Below are 18,077 nucleotides of genomic sequence, written 5' to 3'. Positions count from 1 at the left end.
TTGTTTATCCACGGATCTATTTTCCGTCCGTATAAAAACTTTGAATGTGTCAGTCAAGACCCTGCGAACCTCAAGTTATCATTGGCAAGAAAGAGGCGGGCCCTAATATACAATACGGTCTAATTATGCAAAAACACCTCAATAGTTTTCCATCAGCTTGTTAAAATATTTTATTTTTGTAATCAATTAATTTAAGTATTTCGAAATGAGAAAGGGTTTTTTGTATTTGTAATTATTTCCCAATAAATAACATTCAACAAATAAATAAAATCATAAAATAAAGCATTTTTTAGATTTGAAAATAAATGGATGTAAAAGTGCTCTGTATTGCCACCGCACTGCTCTTGTAATGAGGATGTGCCATGTGTGCCATGTGTGCACCTGATTGTTTGATGTGGCATGTAGGGTTTTGACCGCTCCTGCTTTACGGCTTGTTGCGGTGAGGATGAACTAGTTTTACAACAGTTACCACAACGGAAAGACGTCCTGGACTTTATTATTACGTTTTTATTCCAAGAAATGTATTATACGCTTGTATATTTACTAGTGTATTTGGAATTTTGTTACGTAAACTTAACTGAACCTCAAACCTCCAGATGAAGTCATTGCCACAAGGTTTTGCCATGGTAAATATATTTAAAAAAAAATCTTTGATGTTTTAAGTCATTTATTTTGATTAGTTAAAAAACATAAATAAAATCAACAATTGAATTAGTTGCAATTTACAAATGCTATATCACCAGCAACATATTTTAATTTTAGAAGTTACTCTGCCCAAATGTCCTTTTATAATTGGTTCTCATTCATGTCACTGTAGGACCCCCCAGATTTGTGAGTGCATTAAATCCAACCTGCAACCTAATACAAAGTATTTAGTATGGATGCTTTGTATCGTTTAGGTTGTCACGGTTCAAAATTGGAATAAGAGGTCAAACATTACCTAAAGGTCTCAATGTTTTTATGTCCCCCTGTCCTGTCAGGACAGGGAGGTATATTAAGTTGGGGAGGTCCCATGTAAACACAGATGAAAACCAGTGTTTTCTACTTTCAAATAATGTTATAATAATGAGAACACATTTTTACAATTTGTACAACCCCTTTTCAAAATACAAAAATAATCTTTTAGATAACATTTTGGTAACACTTCAAGGACAAGGCCAGCTCCTCGTCATGAATCATGATCATTAAGCTGAAGCTTGCAGTCAACATGTTAGTATCAGACATGACAGTACAGAGTATCACCTTTACTAGTAATGAACTACATCTCTGTAACAATGAGGTTTGTCTTGAAAATTATGTAGAAAATAAATGTTTTTCTAGATTGTGCCATTTTTTAAAAACCTTACCATTTAGCAGAAACTCCTCCTCATAACCATTCATAATTTAAATGTCTTGAAATTACATCTAGTAGTCTTTAACAACCAGAACAATCTGCAGTTTTCAGTCGCACATAGTCTCGCTATTAGTACACAAATGCTGCTTAGACTACAAGCTACTTGTTATGCCAAAAAGTATATTATCAAACACCTGACTGTTGTTGACCACATGTGTGTTTGGCTAATTGCACTGATAGCGCCACAAAATGTACAATAAGTAGAAATAGGGGAATTGGTTATTTCCGACTTGAGTAGACCTTTTGCAGTGTGCATAAAGAACAATTGTGGCCCACAGTTATGCACTCACACTGGCAGCCTATGGTCAAAGACTAAATAGTTAACGATTGAAACAAGAAATTTGTCCAGTGTCAAACAAAGTTGGCTAAAAGGCAAGTGAGGATCTGACAACCTTGTTGGACGAGTCCACACATGGTGGCTAAAATATCACTTGAGTGTCTTCAGGAAACAAGGCCGAAACATATGAAGGGTAATCATTTTAGGGCAGGTATACGGCGATATTTAAGAAGCCGTACTGAATGAAAGAAAATAGGATTCAATTTATCATGCAAGATAGCATTTGACTATCACAAGGCTTTGTCACACAGAAAGAATATACACCTACAAAAAATGCCATCATTTGAAAAGGCAAAATGGGTACAACTCATGTGAACTCCTCAGACATTTTCCTTCCTTAGAATGACACTGTGATATATTTTTAATTGCAAAGCAATTACTGAAACAACAAAATGTCAAATGAACCTAAAGCAAATTTGCTAATGACTGATGAATTATCTTGCAGATAGTAGATGTGAGTTTCCTGAATATGGAACAGGTGCAAGCAGATTGCCGCCTGGCAAGTCAAGTTAGTCAGAAGGTCATGCAGTCTTGGTTTGAGTGTACACGGCATATTTGAATTTACCATTATATCATTCTTTAAAAAAAACGTATATCGCATCACTCAGCATGTTACTGTTAATGTGAAACATAAAATAATTGAAATTAAGCATATTCTGTACCAGTGAACAGAACTGCAACAGTTTGTTTGATTGTGGTTAATGCTGCTAGATAACTTTACCTTTCTCTACTAACAAGCTGTGGTTATTTTTTCCATTGCCCATTAAATGTCGTGTGCTGTAGGGTTTCAGTTTTATGCAATGGTTATGAGAAGATCGTTCTTGGGGTCTGGTTCTCATCAATCTGCTTCTACAAAAATATTTTAGACGTGACAGACAAATTCATACAACATATTGATTATTTAGATGGCCATTACTAATTGCACTTCTCAAATTGATAGTCTGACTGAAAGCATTAACAAATTTAACACAAATTCAAATATTAAGTAATGTATGTGTCTACTAATGGGGAATTCAGGTCTAACTGAGAAGGTTTGAATTCAAAAACATGAATGTTCATTTTCGTGAAAGTACATAAGCGATATGTACTCGGATACTCCATAAACACCCACACTCATAAACACACACACACACACACACATATAAGAATTTGTACATCTCAACACCCAAACATATCATGATTCATAAACCCCACCCACTGTGTTGCATTTGACCGCTCTTTCTGTACATACTAAAACCGATCATGTTTCCAATTCACTCCGTATCGCATCCAAACGTACACTGGAATCCATATATTTTTATTGCAGTGTCAACTCTCACACGCAGATGCAGAACAAGCACTCCAAAGGGATCTGCTTTCCATCCAGATCCACTCAGTGTCTCCATCTCGTGCACCTTCATATTGACCTCCCTCTCCACCTTGGTTTTACTTCTGTCCAAGGGAAAGAGTAGAGTTGGGAGTTGTTGAGTGAATTTTGGCACTAGAAGGTAGAGCAGCAGTAGAGCAAGAGGAGGAAGAGGTTGAAGAGGTTGAGGAACAGGAACAAAATGCCCCCCCAGTAGCAGCGGTGCCATCTTTAGGTGCAGCTGTGCCAGCCAGCCGAGGCGCGACCATGGACACCGGGGATGTGGGCATTGGAGAAGGCAGCAGCGGTTGGCCTTGAGGTGGTGAATGGGGCGGTTGGCTGATGGGTTGTGTCTGTGACAGGGACTGGGACTGCTGTGGTTTCTGCTGGCTGAGTGGGGACTGCTGATAGGTCAGCTGCTGGAGGGGGATGGACTGTTGGAGGTGTAAACTTTGCTGCGTCTGTGGAACTTGAGCCATGTGCTTTTGCAGTGGGGATCCCAGAGAGTGCAGGGTGGACAAGCTTCCTTCGCCTGTGTATTGGGAAGGGGCTGCCACAGGCAAGCATGCAGTGGTCGGGGCAGCCTGGGGGTTCAGTGGTGTCCCTGGAAACCAACCTGATGGAGCCACCTGTATGGAATATAATAATAAATATTGAGGGAATCATCCAGAACACAAATGATGTGTTGGTACCATTTGCCTTTGCAAGCGGAGGGAGGTTCATTTCATCTGGATTTAAAAATGAAGCTAAGTTAGGCAGTGCTACCTCAGCCTGTTGAGTCCAGCCTCCCAACTCCTGCAACTGCTGAATCTGCTTTATTTGATTCAGCGAAGGCTTGGGTGGTACAGTTTCCTTCGTCCAATTATCAACGAGTTTGTGCAGTTCATCTGTAAATGGGCTTTGTTGAAGAGGACGGTGACCTGGGGAAAGAGTTGCACACATATCGTACTATTCATTTTCACTCAATTCTGTGCTCTCTCGATAGATTGATGAAAAACCTTACCTCTTTTAGCAGGCAGTGAGGGGCAGTGCTCTGGGAAACTCAACTGCTGAATCCCTAGACGGGGGATACAAGAACCATTCAAATGGAAATCAAGCAACAGAAGAAGAAAGAATGTGAAAGAAAACAGTGATAAAAGTGTGTACCTGTGTGGGCAACTCCGTTGTTATCCATGTAAGAGTGGGGCCGGGGCCGGGATCTGGTTTTGGCCTGCCTGGGCCTTCGGGGAGAGAGGACCGGAGGTCCTGTGGGAAGAGGAGTTGATCGGGACAGAGAGACGGGCAGACTCTGCCGTTGATCTTTGAGGGAACGAAGCTGTCTGTAGAGCTCCTGCAGCTCACTGTTCTGCTGGGACTGAAGGGATACCACCTCTTTGATGTGCCTGCAGAGGAAAAGATGCAAAACACAGAGCGGCAGGTGAGGAAAGGTTCAGTAAATTCATGAACTGAAAATGAAGATAATAACAAGATGTGAGATGTGCAAAAACAAAAAGTTTAAAAAACATTTCTCATACAGGCACAAAAATCAATGGACACATGTAATTATGGACAGACAAATTTTGTTTGTAAATCCTAAAATAATGATGTTACATCCTTCCCTTCACTGACTTACTTCTCTCTGAGCTTGTGAAGTTCGTTTCTCAGGTCTTCATCCTCCAGCTCACACTCATCATCCTCATCGTCGCTGCTGTCCAGGGGTGAGTGGCTGTGTCCATGACCTCGAGGCAGGTGAGCCAATGCCGGGGTCCTCTTACTCTCTTCATTCTCTCCGTCCTTTGCTCTAGATCTCCTCCTCTCCCTCACCAACTCGGGAGAAAGCGGGGAGCTCTTGGTCTGCCTGTCCTCCTTCATGGTCTCAGCCTGGGTCACAGAGAAGCGGCCCACTTTCCTGTGAGTGCTTCCGGGGCCTGATGGCGCAGCCTTCGGGGGAGAGGACTGGGGCACTGGAGTCACCTGACGGCAGAGGACGCGTCACATGCTCGTCCAGACTGCAATGACGGTTCAGACCAATTAAGTGGCAGAGATAAAAAAAAAAACTACCTGAAATCGTCCTTGGCGTGAATGAGGCGGATTTGGCGGTGGTGCCTCCATCTCCTCTTTAAGTGTGCTGGAACTTCCTTCTGATAACGAGACAGCGATGAAAAACGAGAAGGGGAGACAAGGACGCACAGACAGGAACACAAGTATGAAGAGCACATAAATGACGAGGTGGACACACACAAAAGCAACAGATGGAATAATATACGTGAAAATAGACATACAGATGCACACAGAGACACCGGGCATGAACATAAAGGCACGGTGTTAAGAATCACCTGTGACACATCATCAACTTGTCAACGAAATGACTTGTATGAAGGTATAGAAAATGTATCATTATATATGTAGTTCTCTGGCTGTAACTATTCTGAACAATAAACAAAACAGTATGAAGACCAAATGTTTTTTTGTAGCTGTAAAATGGTACTTTAGAGAATCTGTGGGAAGGGGTGGTAAATGCTTTTTTTAATCAAATTAACATTATAATATGTAATTAAGACACATAGTGAAATGGCAGTTGAATGTTTACAACAGTGTACCCCCCCCCCCCCGCCCACCCACACATCCACTCTCTCATTCTCACCATATCCCCACTCATATACCAGAACACAAAGACCGACATCACATTGAGATCTGTGCTCAGATCCAAAGTGAGTATGTTCAGTGTTTGATATATAGGATTAAACAATGAACAGTGATCATCATTAAAATCATCAAACAACATATAAATATGCAGCCTGTTAAGGTGTTACTTCTTGATAATCATACATTATTAGTCACTTGTGTATGACAGAACATACATGCTCATGCAGGTAAACTTAAAGCAAAGGATCTAAGCTGCAGCTACTTGTTAATTATGGAAACACAAACACATGCGAAATGGCTGAAATACTTTACCGGTGTGATATCTTGGCTGTATGATCTATGTGTCTTAGCTTGCCTATGCACAACAGTAAATAATAAGCCCTGGGTAATGTGCACCATAAATAAAATAAATGAGGAGTTTCATTATAATTTGAAATTCATAACAAAACAAAGGGTGTGTCATTAGAAGGGTGTTGTCATGGTCACAGGCACTGATGGGCTTCACTCCAGAGCTCATCTGCACTGGCATGGGCATCAGATCTCTGAAGCCATCCTCTTCCTACACTGTGCCAATCTTCACCCCTCGTCTACTCTGCTCTCTCCTCAGGGTGAGAAACCCATGCAAAAGGAAAGATTGCCGAAAAATGTAAAAAAAGAATTCAGAAGCAAAGCAAACAAAACAGTAATGTACGTAGTGTCAACACTTACATTGCATTAAGGATATTGTGACATTACAATAAACACAAATAAGATTATTTAGCTGTAAACATTTTTTCATAATAATGGATACTAATTACTGTTGGTTAAGAAAGTTATTTTACTATGTTAAAACTAGTATTTAGATATTAGATTTAAGTCCATGCCCCAACAACCCATTCTCTCTCTCTCTCGCTCTCTCTCTCTCTCTCGCTAAGAGGACGCTACCTTTCTGGACTCTGGGCTTCTTGAACAAGCTGGCGGAGTGGCGCAGTTTGCATGCCCAGTTTTTGAATTTGCGAGTCCAGGATTTCTTGCTAACAGGATTTCTGATACTAGGACATGTCAGGTTTAGGCCAAAATATCCACCTCCTGCATTGTGCTTCTGGTGTCCATGCCGGAGGGGGATTGGGTGCTGATTGGGGGGCCACGTTGCGTCTCCAGTGGCACTGGTGTCAGAGTGTGGGGGTACAGCCTAGAACAGTTAAGAGAATTAAGAGTGGCTGCATGGACTTGTTCAAAACGGAGAGACAAATATTTCTCATAGACTGGAATACAAACAGTGAAATAACGTCAGTACAAAAGAGAACATTTTAAAAAATTTAAAAATTGGATCTATTCTGTGGCTTTGACTCACAAGAATAGTTGGTTCTCCTGGTACTGGTGGACGCTGGGGGCGACCAAATTCTTCGTGATTGGGAGTCAGGAGAGAGGCAGGCAGGGTGGACGAGGCAGAGTTGGAGGGGGGAGATGGGCAAGGCTGTTCCTCCACCTCCGCAAAGTTGGGTAACTCTGAGGAAGCTTCCCTCCCTGCGCCATCTCTCTCTGGGTCAGGGGAGGTAGAGGAGGAGCGGGAGGTAGTGGGGGAGGAAGAGGAGGATGACTGAGGGGAAGTATCTGAGGAGGAGGGAGGAAGGGGGAAAGAGAAGTGTCGGAGCGACTCATATGACTCGTCTCCTCCTGCTGATGTGGAGGTGGCAGATGTGGGGCCACAGGCGGACAGGCCAGCCCCGCTGCTGTACTCCTGATACAACAAGTTCCTCAGCTTCTCATCCAGAGTCTTGATGCGCTTATCCACAAATTCAATTTTTGGGGGGCCTTCGCTGTCTGACTCGGCCACAGAGGACGGCTGAGCAGGGGATGGTGTCATGGCGAGGGAGAGAGTGGGTACGGGGGCTTCAAAGGTGCCCAGATGGAGAGGTGGCAGAGAGGAGTCAGAGGAAGGGTGAAGGGAGGTGGAGTGGCTGCAAGTGTCCTCTGTGAAACTTGTCTCTCCTGTGGACACCTCAGACTCAGATATCTGTAAAGAGGACTGCTTCTGCTGCAGAAACTGCGGCGCTTTCTGGGGCGTGTCCGTCCCTTTCACCATCTCTTGTTGCTGCTCTGTGTGTTGCAGTGATTGTACATGCTGATGCACCAGCTCGGCAGGGATCTGGGTTTGTTGTGGAATCTGGGGTTGTGCTATAGAGTTACCACTTAGCTGGGCCTGTTCTTGAAGAAATGGTTGGCTAACCGGCAGCATTTGGCTTTGATCTGTGGTTAAACCCATAAATATCTGCTGCTGCTGCTGTAAGTGTATAGTCTGTTGCAAATGTAACTGTTGCTGCTGCTGGTGATCAATGTGGGCTTGCCGCCGAGGAACAACGGCAGCTTGGGGTGCCAAAACCTGCTGCGGAGGCTGCGGTATCACCTGCGGGGAATACTGTGCTGTCTGCTGCTGGGGCTGCTGCAGGGACATCGGCGGCAGAAACTGTTGAAGAGGCGCCGACTGTTGTGAAAATTCTGCACGACCTGTCTGAAGCAACGCCTGCATCTCAGACATCTGTTGTTGGAGTGGCATTTGCAGTTGCTGATGTTGCACATGCTGGAGAGACTGTTGCGGGGCCCGTTCCTGCTGCAGCTGAATAGGAGGCGCTGCAGAAGCAGGAGGAGTGGGATGAAAGGAGGATGGCGACTGGCCCGTTGCAGGCACAAAGGACCTTGGAGCAGTTATTACTGTACCCCCTACACCTTGACCTAGAGTGGAGCAACTACTGCTTCCGTGAGGAGGGAGGACATCAGGGATAATGGTGGTGGGTGTAGGAAACACAACAATAGGAGCAGTGGACAAGGTAGACAAAGTGGGGCAGTTAGTGGCATCGGGTATTGCTATTGATGAGGGGACAGTGTGATTTTGGTCAAGCGAAGCTGAGGGGAGGACTGGCAGTTCAAGACCACTTGAAGCAGGGGCAGGGACGGAGGCCTTGAGGGTGGAGGCTGGTGCAGACATGCTTTCAGAGATAGTGTTTTGAGGACATAGGGCAGCAGTGTCTGAGGGGACCATGGAATTAGGGGCTGAGACAATGGAGATTGGAGGGGATGTGGCAGAAAGGGTGGGACATGGGTTAAAGACCATTTTCGTCGGGGACTCCAGACTCTGGGATCCTTCACTTTCTACAGCCGCAGAGAAAAACACCTAGTTAGTGTCTGTTATGAGGTCATGTCAGTAATATAAATTAAGCCACAGCATTATTGACCTGGCTAGAGCTCACCTCTCTCTGTTTTAGGAGAGCCGGGTATTCTCATCTCCACACAGGGTGGTGGTGTGCCGGCTCCCTGACCTGACAGAGAGTCTCTATGTCGGATGGTCTGGTTAATAAAGAAGCGCCAGCGTCCCACTGGAGAAGAATGGGTCGCTGAGTCCACTGAAAATTGTATATAAATGTTACTACACGTAGCTTTAGGTTATAGAACGTACAGCATTATCTCATACTGTGACTAAGAACATATATTCATAACCCACCTGAAGAGCTAGTGGGAGTGCTCACATGCAACTGGTCGGTTGATCCAGTCTAATAAACACACAAATATTCAAATCCATTGCTATTTAATAAAAACTGAAAAAGAAAGGGGAAAAGTGATAGATAGAAATATGTTAATCAATTTACCTGCGAATGTGTTTGAAGAATTTCGTGAGCTTGCTTAACTATGGCTCTAAGCTCTTCAACAAATTTCTCCTTCTCTACATCAAGGACAAAGTCCTCCTCCACCTACAAACAGCAACCAAAAAGCAATTATTAATGCATAAAATAACAACTTTCTTACAAGTAATTCAGACAATAGTAATTCATGACAAGTGTACCATGTAGTCAGCTATGTCCTCTGGTGCATCCCCTTCGATGTCAAACTTAAATGTCACCATCTTGTTGGTGTGGGTTTCCAACTGGCATTCCACCATATTGTCCCCACTGCCCGACACCTTGGGAGGGCAACGCAAATTTACATTGTATAGTTGTCATTTTTAAAATCATTTAACAATATAAAAGTTATTTCTTTTGTAGTTTTTCTTTTTACCTCGAGCATGGTCAGTTGAAACTGATGGGAAACCTTCTCAGACCTCTGACAGGAAGCTCTCCTTTGAGACTTTAATTTCTCAAGCTTCCCGTTGGCTAAGAGCTGAAAGGTTTCTTCTACATTAGCTGGAACAGACCTGTGGGAGGAGTAGTGGTGTTTAAACATTTCATGGTATGAATAACAAAATATGAGAATTATTTAGGTAAATGTTAAGAAATTGTTGACCCCTACAGTATGGGTGTATGGTTGATATGGCCCCAGGAAAAAACACAGTTGATAACTTCTTTGTTCTTAAATAGGTGTCATGCACTGTCTGCACAAGTCTGCAAAATCAGCTAACTCGCTCTGGAATCATAATGCTTGGTATCTGCTAGAATTGTTTTACATGATGCCTAATAATTTAAAATATGCAACAAACAGAATAAATGCCACATCATGTTCTGTTTAACATATCATCATCATCTTGGCAAGCCAATTTCCTAAGAGATTTTGAGAGATTTTACAACTGACCATCCACTTCATTTATCTCACATATAATTAGGTTAGAAGTCCAATTACCTTAAACAGATCTTACATGCTTGTCTCTAAGCTGCTTTCAAATCGTGGCTTTCATAACCTCTCCCTATCAGCACACATAGTATTTATCATGGCGGATGAATATACTGAGGGATTGGACATGCAATGAGAATCATTAGGAAAAAAAGAGTTGATGAGACAGTACTGATGTCAGACATACCCTAATGAAGAATGGCGTTCTGTACTTGACAGGTACGGACCATCCTGTCGAATAACATGAATACAGGCAAAAAGTATGCAGGTTTAAAGAACAGGAGACACAAAACAACACAAGCATAAGGCAAGTAAAGCTATAATCTAACAATGGATATTGAATTTGTTAAATGTTGATTATACTGATGTTTTAAAATGTAACGAATGTTAGTTTGAATTAAAAAGACAACGTCAAAGCCTTTTCATATAATTAGATAGCAGTACTCTCAATCATTCTGCCACGATATCAGCAAAGTAGAATCATTCCTTAGTAATACAGCCAACTTGTGTTGTTCCTGTACCTGAGCAATGCCCAGCAGCGAAAGGTCACAGTCTTGCAGCGAGGCTTGGGGCAGTTTGGGGGCGTTAGGGTCAAGCGGTTGTGGAGCAGTGACAGGTGGAGGGGAGGCGGGTATATAGGCGGCCTGCCCTGGTAAGGTGACCTGGGCCGCTGGAGGAGAAGTAGGCAGCTCTGGCGCAGGAGAAGCGTTGGGATGGTGGGATGAAGGGAATGGGAGAAATGCTAGGGATGTCGGGGGACATGAGTTATGTGACGGGCTGATGGGTATTTGTTGTGCAAAAGAGACAGCGAGGGGTAGAACAGGCTGCTCGGCAACAGGTGCCTCGGTGTGTGTCTGAATGTCTTTCTGTGTTTGCGGGTTTGATGGCTCCTGAATGCTGGTTTGGGAGTGTGTGTGAGCAGGCAGCATCTGCTTGGCTTGGTGCTGCAGAGATGAAGACGCACCTGCGATCTGAGCAGGGCGATTAGTCTTCAGATGGAAGGCGGGTGGGCACTGTGAGAGCAGCTGAACCTCGTCAAAGGCGATCGGAGGCTGCTGCATAGGAGGAGGTTGGTGGATGGGAGTTTGGATGGGCTGTGCCGCTAACTGGGCCTGTGCAAGAGGTGGAGCGAGTGGCTTCTGCTGTTGGTATTGCACGGCAGACTGAGGCATCGGAGGCAGCGCGATGGATTGAGTGGCCGATGGCTCAGCAGTGCCTCCTGGGAGCTGCTGCTGGGCCTGAACAACTGGATGCAGTATTGTTTGGCCTTGAACATAAGCTTGTCCAGCTTGCGACAAAGGATGAGGAATGGCAACATAGTTTCCCGGGCCCCCCACTGAATTCAGACAATCCGTCGATGTTGTTCCAATGCTTCCAGCCGACCCAGAAGACAGAATCCCCAGATGAGACTGCAGAAGTTGCTCTTGTGGCTGCTGCTGTTGAGTAAAATGAGTTGCATCCTGTTGTGTAGATGGCATGGCTTGGTGCGTAGGCTGAGAGATAAACTGAGGGGTCAAAGGGCCAGAGTTAGCCTGAGCCTGCATCTGACTAGGTGGATGCCCTTGAGTCTGTTGCTGGAGCTGCAGCTGCAAGGGGCCTGGTATTTGAGCATGAACAAGAGTTTCATACTGGACCTTACTGGGAATTGGAGTAATGGCAGCTGGAGGCTGGACCGTCGCTTGGTTTTGCTGGCAGTGTGGAGGCTGGGACTGGCCGGTCGTCAGGTCTGGAGGCCGAGTCGGGATTAACGGCTGAGCGGTTACCTGTCTCTGCGTGACTATGGCAGGTCCCGGGTAACTGGTCTGTGGAGGAATTTGCTGGGTCTGGATAACGCGGGTATGTTGCTGGATCACTGCCGTAGGAGGAGATCCTTGAGCCTCAATCATAGCCTGAGCTGCTTGGACTGTGGACTGGGCAATAAACTGGAGTGGGACCTGGTCCTGGGGATGAGCTTCACTTTGTCCTTGCTGGGTAAGGACCTGAGCTGGGACCACCGCAGCTGCCTGAAGAGGGATGTGCGTCGTCTGAATTGCCATGGGGACCGGGGCCTGCGAGGGTATTTGAGTTTGGTGTGGACTCACCTCAGTGCTGGCCTGCATATGAGGTTCCATCACGGCGGTGTGATGCAGCGGCGGCGCAACAAATGCTTGCTGCTGGATCAACGCTGCTTGCTGCTGCTGCTCCATCACTTGCTGCTGTGTGAGAGCGGCGTGAGGTGCAAACTGAGTGGCGTTTAGTTTTGGGATGTGCTGTACATCAGTCGGTTGCTGCGGAATCTGCTGCTTACTGTTACTTTGTCGAATAGGGACAGGCTCTTGCTTCTCAGTTTGCTGAAGTTGCGCAATGGCGGCCTGTTGCTGCTGCTCTTGAATCTGTTGCTGTATGAGAGCCTGTTGCTGTAATCTCTCTGCTTGCTGTTGTTGTAACAGCACTTGTTGCTGACGCTGTTGCTCAAACTGTTGTTGCAACAGAGCATGCTGTTGCTGCTCTATCTGCTGTTTGAGTTGCACTTGTTGCTGCTCATGTTGCTGTTGCTGTAGCTGAGCTTTCTGTTGTAGCTGATGCTGTTGTAAAATAGCTTGCTGTTGAAGATGTTGTTGTATTAGTGCTTGTTGCTGTTGTTGTTCCCTTTGTCGAAGCAAGGCTTGCTGATGCAATTGTTCTGCTTGCTGTTGAGGCTGTTGGGGTTGCTGTTGTAACACGATTTGCTGCTGCTGTTGTCCACTTTTCTGTTGCTTCTCTGGTTCCACTTGTATTCCACTGTGGTTCTGTCCAATTTGTTGATATATCTGATTCTGCTGATTTTGCTGTGAAGAAGGCTGCTGTTGTTGCTCTAACTGATGCTGTAAAAGGTCTTGTTGAGGTTTCTGTTGTTGTAGAAGACCTTGTTGTTGCTGCTGCTTCTCTTGTTGCTGTTGGATAAGAGCCTGCTGCTGTTGTTGATCCATTAATTTCTTGTTTAAAAGGGCTTGCTGCTGCTCCTGTTGTTGTTGTAATTGGGCCTGTTGCTGCTGCTGTTGAAGCAGTACTTTCTGTTGCTGCTGATCCAGTTGTTGCTGAACGTACGTCTGATGCTGCTCGAGCAGGAAAGCTTGTTGCTGTTTTAACAGAGCTTGCTGAATCTGTTGTTGAACTTGCGGTTGTATCATGATCTGTTCACGAGGATCCCCGGTTGGCTGTTGTTTGTAGGTCTGAGACTGCTCCGCTTGCTTTGGCATGGACATGGCTCGCTGCTCCATCCCTGCGTGTATAGGTGATACCTGCTGCTGAAGACTTGTGTGGACAGGCGGAACCTGCCGCGGTAGGTAGATCTGCTGCTGAGGCTCATGTTGATGGTGCTGGACCGCTGTAGCTGAAAGGCTCTGTGGGTGATGTTCCGTCGGAGGCTGACTCGCAATAACTTGTTGTTTGGGCAGAGTGGCCTGGGCCTCCATTTGCTGTTGCGGCTGCTGCTGAAGGCCGGTGGTCTGGGGATCCATCCCTATCTGTTGTTGATGGACAATAGTCCGCTGGGGGATCATGAGCGGCTGTGTTTGCTGGGGGGCTGCCTGGGGAATGATGTCACTGAGCCGCATGGGAGGGGCGGGTGGTTGGGTCTGCTGAGCGAGAGGCACATTTGCCCCCCCTAGTCCAGCAGGATCATTGACTGATATGGATGTAGTGAGGACATTAGTGGGCGCTTGTGGGGAAACAGGAGGTATGTATGAATGTGAGGGGGCCAATGACCCATGGGGGGTGGCAGTTTGAAATGTATCTGACGGGAACGTTTGGGACTACTCGGTGATAATGACAGAATGATGATTGGTGTTGAAGGAAGAGGGGAAAAAGAAAGTGGTGAAGAATTAGGCAAGAATTAGGTTTGGAGGATAAATTATCAACACAATTAATGTTATAAAACAGGGTTTCCCGCAGTGTTTTGTAGTGACATTTGAGATGCTCAACTACAAAGAGCAGCGGCATTATTTTACACAACATAATTGACATGAATCGAGAGGTAATTTGACCATTAGATAAAACCAACTAACTAACCTCCTGGGGGAAACCCTGAACAACATACAGCCAGACAGTGTTAAGAGGATGATTTGTACTTAACCCCCAATAACCCAAAATGTGATTAAGAAGCACCATAGCTTTACTTCCATTGACAATAATATTAAAATGCTGTAGCTTGAGTGTAGATATGGGATTCGTTTTTATACAAATTAGTTGCATCACCATTTTCACCTGAAAAATGTGTTGAGGGACACTTAGTGATACCTGTGGAACCATGGTATTGGGCTGAAGACATGTCTGAGCAACAGGTCCCCCTCCGCTTTGGCCTACGGACATGCTGGACATACTAACGCTCTGACCAATGGGCACACTTGGACCACTCTCACCAATTGGGAGCATTTGAGGATGAGTCAATGCGCCAGTAGTCTGAAGAGCAGGGAAATAGTTAATGAAGAATGCGATTCATCCAAAACAAACGTTTCAAGCAGCAATCCATCAGTTAGGTTTTTTCAAAACAACGCATAGACGTACAGAAGGCGCCGGTGGGAGAATATTCTGGGAGTTTGTGTAGGACTCCCCTTGTTGCGAGTACGCCTGGCTCTGTCCACTTGCATAAGACTCACAGCTGGCAGTCCCAATGCTCTCACCTTCTGAGTAAAAGACAATTATAGAAAGAAGAAGGAACGTTAACACTTCTTCTTTTACCAAACAACTGTTGAATGAAACATGATGGGCGGTGCATGCTCTACCTGGCAGACTAAGGTTTGTTCCACTGAACATATGTTGCTGCCTGACTTGCTGGTCCACTTCAGGCAGCTCCTCAGACTCCTGTCCTCCCCCCCCTCCTCCTCCTCCTCCTCGTCCAGCTGCCCCTGGCGCCAGTGATGATGGACAGGATGGATGAGAAAAGGTGTTGCAGGGGAGAGCGGGGTCTCTTTTTTCTTCAAGGCCTTGCTGGTGCTGAAGGAGCTGCTGCTGTCGACGCTCCCGCGACTTTTTGATAAGATTAACACGGTCTCGGATGGATTTTCCCACCACCTTAGCATCACTCTCATGGAAGAATCCTGACTTCACCTGAGAGAAAGAGACAGAGAGAGAGAAAGAGAGAGTGAGCGAGTTCGAGGTTAGCGGAGGGCTGAGGGAATCTAGGTTCACCAGAAAGGACCTTAAACTGGCCGATGATTTTCCTCCATTACGCTTCTCCAAGCTTTTAAGCATCAAAGCTCTTTGCCAGTCCCTAAAAAAGGCTGGTTTTATATACAAATACAGAAAACAAGCAGCAGGTGAGGGATATCGAAGCCAGGACTGCGACTCAAAGAATACATCAAAATAAATGTTTGCTATATACGTAAACTGGACCTTCACACAACACGTTTTCGACGCCTCTGGCATAAATACTCGCTGTATCTCACCATCTCTAAAGCCACTTCCTCAGCGCTATCATTCTCCAGGTCGTAGCTAAACTCGATGGCCTCGTTGTCTTTGTGCTTCCCCTTCAGCTTCTTGGGCTCATCAACCCAAATCCGGAGAGCCAGACTGTCCTGGGTGCCTGTGTCCTCCTCTGCCAACTCCACCCGGACCCCTGTGTCCTCCCCAAAGAATGCATGGTTCAGGAGGTCTCGGACGGAGAGTCTTTCAAGGGAGGGACAACAAAAGGAGCAGGAATGGTGAAACAGGCATTTTTCATGATCCCAATCAGGAATATAGAATGAGACAATGTAGTGTTTCACCCAAACCTGCTTACCTCTGACTCTTGTTCTGACGAATGCAGCATTCGATGATCTCCTTGATTTCTGGGTCATTCACTTTATCAAAGCTGGCTGGCTTTATACCCTTAAAAAAAAAAGGAAATGGAAATTGAACTAACAGGAAATAATGAAATTAGGTTCTAGGATATTGTATAATAAGTGAAGATATTGAGTTTGGATTTGACGCCAAATAAACTGTTAAAGAATAAGTGTGGTTTTTGAACGAGATTGTGAATTAGATTATTGCGGAGACTCACGCTCGTGACTTTGCGATAGATCTGAGCCGCATTTTGGCACTCAGAGTAGGGGTACTCTGAAGTGGCCATCTCCAGCATGCACATCCCGAAGGCGTAGACGTCCACAGACTCATCATAGTGCTCCTCATACATCTCTGGAGCCATGAACTCTGGGGTTCCTGTTAGGACCAGATGATGGTTCACAGTCAATTACAAGCCGAACAGCTGGATACTATTTCATATGATTGTCGCTTTCCAATCTGTGGTTACTGTCACATATCAAAGTCAGCCGAGCACTAATGCCCCAAAGATCTACGGAGGAATGGAAACTCCGTGAGGATGAGGATTGCGCTTCCTTCCAAAGTTAAGATTTAGTGAGCTAAATGGCACTCAAAGTGCATCGCTCAAGTCGGCCCATCTCATCAGCGTCTCTTTTTGCTCTTCTCAGGAATTTTAAAGTTGCTCCGTCAATAATAATCTATACCTGCATGCAGCTGACGCTCTGAAATAAACAGTGCTGAAGTTGTATAAAAGTATATTTAGAAGGCCTTCACTCAGTGTGCTGATGTAGCTTCTCCATGCCTGGTGTTGCTCTCTGGAGTTATGTCATACTTCACTTGACTTATAACGTGTGCAGAGGATGCTGTGACAAGACAATTATGCTTTTTCTTTTGCATAAGCACTATTTGGGAAATTAACACCAGCCATTTGAAAACTTGCATTTACAAATTTGGGCCAATAAGTGTACTCCTTCGGGCAAAGCAGGTTGTGACTAATCAGCCTTGATGAAACTCAGTGAAGGAGTGTGCCTTCAGTAGGATCCTGTTCTTCTAACCTCTAGCTCTCTCTTACACAGTGGTATACATTTGGGCTGGAGTGAGGCCCTTTAATTTTTATAACTTTTGAATTTAGATCATTTGTAGGAACCCTGTAGCTAGTTGGCTCTACTCATGTAGCTTACCAATGACGCTCTTGGCAAAGGAGGTTCGCATAAGAGTGGCCAGTCCCAGGTCCCCTATCTTGACCGAGCCCGTGGGGCCTGTTATGAAGATGTTGTCACATTTGAGGTCCCTGTGGACTATTGGAGGAGTCCTGGTGTGAAGGAAGTGAAGGCCCTTCAGAATTTGCCGACACCAGCTCCTGAGAACCTTGGGCTTCATCACTTTAAAGCGCTTCAGGTAACTGCGACAGAAAGAGAGAGAGTGCAGGATGTGAGGAAAACCAAACAAAAATGTCATCAGCCACAGTTGGAAAGCTAGATGATCCCCATGAGAGGCAGAACACTAGGAAAAATACCGGAAACGAGGAAAGTGCACTAACGTTTTGAGTGTTCCTGAAGTCATGAGTTCAGTGACCAGTACGATGCACTTCTTGCCTCGCAGCACGGACTCCCAGGAGTCATAGAAGCGAACGATGTTTGGGTGCTGGAGCCCCTTCAGCATCTCGGCCTCCTCCTTGAAGCGTTGCTGCTCCGCCTTGGTCAGCTTGCGGTCCTGAAGTGTGACGGTCAAAAACAAGTTACGTGCATGGCTGTGAATATTCGCTTCCCCACAGCTGTAGAGGTTGTAATTCATTAAGTAGCCTGTCAATTCCACAACTGCAAAACACCGTTACTGCCACTAGGTGGTGCTAGCGATACAAAGTTGCGGCGGCGCGGAGACAACACCCAACCCAGGGCTTTATAAAACACATTTCTGCTGCATCCGCCACACGTCCCCAGTATGGCGGCCAGAACGGACAGACCAGAAATTCAATTCACAGGCAGCATCACACAGTAACAGCCACAGCCATCGACGTGTGCCTGGGTCAAACACTGGTGCGT

At 45.4% G+C, this 18,077-nt stretch overlaps 1 protein-coding gene across 1 annotated transcript in view; it reads right to left on the bottom strand.

Annotated features, from left to right (window-relative positions):
* Nucleotides 1–487: 487 nt before the first annotated feature.
* The window catches only part of wnk3 (WNK lysine deficient protein kinase 3), a 30,513-nt gene continuing 12,923 nt past the window's right edge, over nucleotides 488–18,077 (bottom strand). The window contains exons 3-25 of the mRNA XM_062564508.1: nucleotides 17,576–17,748; nucleotides 17,217–17,437; nucleotides 16,277–16,434; nucleotides 16,016–16,104; nucleotides 15,684–15,903; nucleotides 15,021–15,345; nucleotides 14,803–14,921; nucleotides 14,503–14,697; nucleotides 10,800–14,051; nucleotides 10,466–10,509; nucleotides 9,730–9,865; nucleotides 9,518–9,634; nucleotides 9,324–9,425; nucleotides 9,179–9,227; nucleotides 8,928–9,080; nucleotides 7,034–8,829; nucleotides 6,625–6,871; nucleotides 5,116–5,195; nucleotides 4,688–5,028; nucleotides 4,222–4,457; nucleotides 4,079–4,132; nucleotides 3,841–3,995; nucleotides 488–3,704 (exon numbers count right to left, since the gene is read on the bottom strand). Of these exons, the coding sequence (XP_062420492.1) occupies nucleotides 3,156–3,704; nucleotides 3,841–3,995; nucleotides 4,079–4,132; nucleotides 4,222–4,457; nucleotides 4,688–5,028; nucleotides 5,116–5,195; nucleotides 6,625–6,871; nucleotides 7,034–8,829; nucleotides 8,928–9,080; nucleotides 9,179–9,227; nucleotides 9,324–9,425; nucleotides 9,518–9,634; nucleotides 9,730–9,865; nucleotides 10,466–10,509; nucleotides 10,800–14,051; nucleotides 14,503–14,697; nucleotides 14,803–14,921; nucleotides 15,021–15,345; nucleotides 15,684–15,903; nucleotides 16,016–16,104; nucleotides 16,277–16,434; nucleotides 17,217–17,437; nucleotides 17,576–17,748 (8,811 nt within the window). The 3' untranslated portion in view covers nucleotides 488–3,155. The remainder of the gene's footprint in view (nucleotides 3,705–3,840; nucleotides 3,996–4,078; nucleotides 4,133–4,221; nucleotides 4,458–4,687; nucleotides 5,029–5,115; nucleotides 5,196–6,624; nucleotides 6,872–7,033; nucleotides 8,830–8,927; nucleotides 9,081–9,178; nucleotides 9,228–9,323; nucleotides 9,426–9,517; nucleotides 9,635–9,729; nucleotides 9,866–10,465; nucleotides 10,510–10,799; nucleotides 14,052–14,502; nucleotides 14,698–14,802; nucleotides 14,922–15,020; nucleotides 15,346–15,683; nucleotides 15,904–16,015; nucleotides 16,105–16,276; nucleotides 16,435–17,216; nucleotides 17,438–17,575; nucleotides 17,749–18,077) is intronic.

This window comes from Pungitius pungitius, chromosome 1 (assembly GCF_949316345.1).
Source record: "Pungitius pungitius chromosome 1, fPunPun2.1, whole genome shotgun sequence".
NCBI classification, from domain to species: domain Eukaryota; kingdom Metazoa; phylum Chordata; class Actinopteri; order Perciformes; family Gasterosteidae; genus Pungitius; species Pungitius pungitius.
The sequence above is the reverse complement of the archived record's forward strand: the minus strand, read 5'-3'. Positions and strand labels throughout refer to the sequence as shown.